This window comes from Salvelinus sp. IW2-2015, linkage group LG1 (assembly GCF_002910315.2).
Source record: "Salvelinus sp. IW2-2015 linkage group LG1, ASM291031v2, whole genome shotgun sequence".
Lineage (NCBI taxonomy): Eukaryota > Metazoa > Chordata > Actinopteri > Salmoniformes > Salmonidae > Salvelinus > Salvelinus sp. IW2-2015.
The window spans coordinates 4,756,809-4,760,640 of record NC_036838.1 but is presented as its reverse complement, the minus strand read 5'-3'; the positions used below and the strand labels follow the sequence as shown (position 1 = coordinate 4,760,640).

The window sequence follows — 3,832 nt, the reverse complement described above, 5'->3', positions numbered from 1 at the left end:
TGAGGTCAAAAGGTGGGAGGTAAGAGACCACCTGAATACTGATGATATTCAAATGTAATTATTCAACACATAATTTCAGTAGCTCTTGACCTGGAGGGTATAACATTTGAAGTGACACTCATTCTGTTTAATGTCAATAAACCATGTATTCCAGATTGCCTGTTACCATGCCAAGTCAAAGCCACAAGTGAATATGTTTTGTATTATGGACTGCACAGAGCATCCAGACCCTTTTCTCTGTGATGATGGAATTGACTTCAGAACATACCAGAAACATCAGAACATACCGGAAACTTTACGCGCGGTACTTTGACCCCATCTTGTGGACACTCCGCGGTCCTGCACAAATTTCGACTCGCCAGTTTTGCCAGATTTCCAGAGAAGTTGAGTTACACGTCAGAATGGAACCTGTACTGGTGAGTGGACGTGTACTGTGACCTCAACATTTTGTGTGTATCAGCTGATCCCGGATATATGCAGATATGGAACGTGTGGTGGAGATGGCAAATAACGGTGGTGAGCCCGACATAAACTGCTACGTCTGACATTACATATTTTATTGTTCATAAATCCATAACCAGCATTTGTCATTTTTATGCGGCTCGTGTGATTTTCCTGTGCGCGCGCTGGCCCATAATAAACAATGCAACATGTATACTTTAATATTCTAACTGTGTTGCCTCTGCATGGGTAGACGTGCCGTGCTGCTTGCACTTGTGCCTGGAATGGCAAAGCGTTTTAGCAACTATCCTAATTCACCAGGCAAATAGGGGGCTTCGGCTTTTGCTTTGTCAGTGAAAGTGATAATATCGGCTTTGTTTTGTATGACAGCTGATCCCCAATCGCCAACAAATAGCCTACAGGTCGTTCACAGTTAAATTACGTTAATGATTAAATACTTTGCCAGGGTTGTATTCATTATAGCCTATTCTGTTACAAATCGTTTCGCCCTGTTGCAAAACCGTTTACTCCAAACGGAAAACGCAAACGAGAGCTTCTCTTGGACAAATTAAAATAGAGCCCCACCCGTTTTCTTTACGTTTCCTTCTTAAACGGAAACGGTTTCCAAAATGTATACAACCCAGGTATGTTTCCCTAACATTCACCAATGTGAACCCATTATATTCAGCCCAGTAGTTTATCTTGCAGCTCCCTATAAAACATAATGTTTAACTTCTTAACCTATGCATCACGATTGTATAAACTAGGCGGCCTACCAGTGGTTATTTCCTTACCATCTGGATTGTCTATCTACTTTCTGAAGTAGCAATTGAGGAGGAACAGTCAGTGAAGCTTGAACCAGTGTTACAGGATAAGTGTACTAAGGCCCAGACCTCTTGGCAAAGGTCATATGAGGATTCTATACCAATAGTCTACGACTTAGATATCGCCTCTCACTTTTTCCGTACCCCTTCCTCTCCCCAGGTTTCTCTCTCGCCGGTCCTTCCACCACTCCCCGCAAGCGACAGGTGCGATTCTCCGCCCGCCACGACATCCTGCTGCTCCGTGAGGTCATTGCTCAGAACCCATTCTGCTCCAAGGAGTCGGGTCGTATCTGGGCCCGTGTCGGGGAGATCATCACTGCTGCCCTGCAGGACGAGAGCTTCGAGGTGGACGCCCGGCGTTGCAGGGAGAGGACCATGCTGCTGCTGGACTACTACAAGAAGCAGGACTTCCCCAGCCTACGCAGGTTGGTCAAGACTGGCCAGAAGTTGACATTAGACATACATACACAAGAGTCTACACAAGGCTTAATAGGAGGAATGTATTAGAAGCTGATACCCAACCCTGTGTGTCTGTGTCTGTTCATGCTTATGTGCCTGTATGTGTTCAGGTTTGGGACAGAGAGGCTGTATGCCCAGAAAGAAGACCTACTCCACGAGGTGTTGGAGCTGGAGGCAGAGAAGGGTCTTCTGGCCAGCGGGGAGAGTAAGTACCAGGATGAGGAACTCAGGAAACGAGCCCTGGAAGAGCTGGCTAGTCTACCAGAGCAGGACAAACCCATCATTATCTCCACACAAACAGGACAACCCAAAGGTAAGAACCCCATCCAAGTCTGTTTAGATCTGTGGAATAACTTTTAGATCTGTGATCATATCCAAGGGATATTTGGGTAAAGGTAATTGCTTACAATGGCACTGCCTTGCCCCACCTAAACACTATTTGCCCTTGCCCCACCTAAAACAGTATTCTCCTGTTTTAGAATGCCCTGCCCTTGCCCCACCTAAAACAGTATTCTCCTGTTTTAGAATGTCCTGCCCTTGCCCCACCTAAAACAGTATTCTCCTGTTTTAGAATGCCCTGCCCTTGCCCCACCTAAAACAGTATTCTCCTGTTTTAGAATGCCCTGCCCTTGCCCCACCTAAAACAGTATTCTTCCTGTTTTAGAATGCCCTGCCCTTGCAGAATACTACAGAATACTGAGAATACTGTTTTAGGTGGCCTGCCCTTGCCCCACCTCGATGTGTGTCGGTACTCAAGAGACTCACACAGTGACATGTTTGCTCCTCAGCAAAAATGTTTGAGTGACTACAGACCAAAGAAATGATAACCAAAAAAACGTTGACCTTTTGAGACGTTATCTCCCCATCTCAACTATGTCCCTCTCTATTCTCTCCCTCCCTGCCCCCTTCAGTCCCCATGACCCCAGAGCGCCGAGGAGAGCAGGAGGACCTGGCGGAGCTCTCGCTAGTTCCTTGCGGCGGCGCCCATGGCCAAGCAGCCTTGCCAATGCTGCTGCCAGACCTACTCAGAGATCCTCAGCTTCCTGGAGAAGCGCTCGGAGGCGGAACAACGACTGCGGGAGGAGGAGCTATTGCTGAGGAGGGAGGAGCTAGAGATCCAGAGGAGTAAGATCACTCTGGAGAGAGAGAGGCTGGGGGCGGAGAGGAAGGAGAGGGAGAGGAGGTTCGAGCTGGAGAGCCAGGAAAGACAGGTCATATTGGACCTGCTAAAGGAGAAGGTGCTCAAAGGATGAGAGGATTGGTGGTGGGGTGGTGGTGGCGGGGGGGCAGGTGCTGAAGTAACCCTAGGTGTATGGTGTGGACATAAYATTAAGACATTGGGAGGGTGGTACTACCTCTGGATCGCACCCTCTGCACTTTGCTCTACGCCAATGGCCTTAGTGAAGGAATCAGCTGTGACACCCATATCCAAGTGTGGAGATCCATGCCTAGCATTGAGCTAAGCTGGATGACCGCGTTCCACAAGGACACTGTGACTAAAAATAGGTAGCACATCCTCACACTGTACATACCCATACATTATCTTATTAAACAAACCCTTTGGTGATAGAATAACAAGCTGTTCAACAAAAGTATGTTTTATAGTGAAAAGACAAATTGCCAACAATTCTCCCAATGTCAATTAACTCTTTAGTCAATTCTGACTTTATGGTCATTATTATGAAGCTGTTCCCGCTGAAAATTCCAAGAAAGTACTTGCATAACCTACTAATGATATGGATGGCTGCAAGCAATTTAGAAACTGTATTTGTCAATTGAGGAAAGAGTGAAGAAAAGTTTAATTACAGTATGTAGGCTAATTAGATTTCTAGGAAATATGACAAAGTTGTGTAACAATTTTTTACTTATTTGTATTGTATTGAATTACATATGACCTACCGTTCCCCCTGAAATACCACTTTTTAAGCATTTAAAACAGAATATGTTACCTACAYGTTTCTTCAATATAACCCATTACTTTAGCGACTCTTTACGTCTTTTGACGCCTGCTACGTAAGGTTACTCTTTGACCTCGCGCATGATTGAAGTGCTCTGAGTGGTTGAAAATTCGAACAAACCACCCTCCTCTGTTCCAAAGCAGCACTTGC

At 45.8% G+C, this 3,832-nt stretch overlaps 1 protein-coding gene across 1 annotated transcript; it reads left to right on the top strand.

Moving 5' to 3' along the window:
* The first annotated feature begins 440 nt into the window (after positions 1 to 440).
* LOC111976595 (uncharacterized) lies at positions 441 to 3,706 on the top strand. The gene is made up of 4 exons (XM_024005959.2): positions 441 to 516; positions 1,426 to 1,690; positions 1,835 to 2,037; positions 2,636 to 3,706. The coding sequence occupies exons 1-4, from the start codon at positions 483 to 485 to the stop codon at positions 2,851 to 2,853; spliced, it is 720 nt and encodes a 239-aa protein (XP_023861727.1). The 5' UTR covers positions 441 to 482; the 3' UTR covers positions 2,854 to 3,706.
* Positions 3,707 to 3,832: the final 126 nt, after the last annotated feature.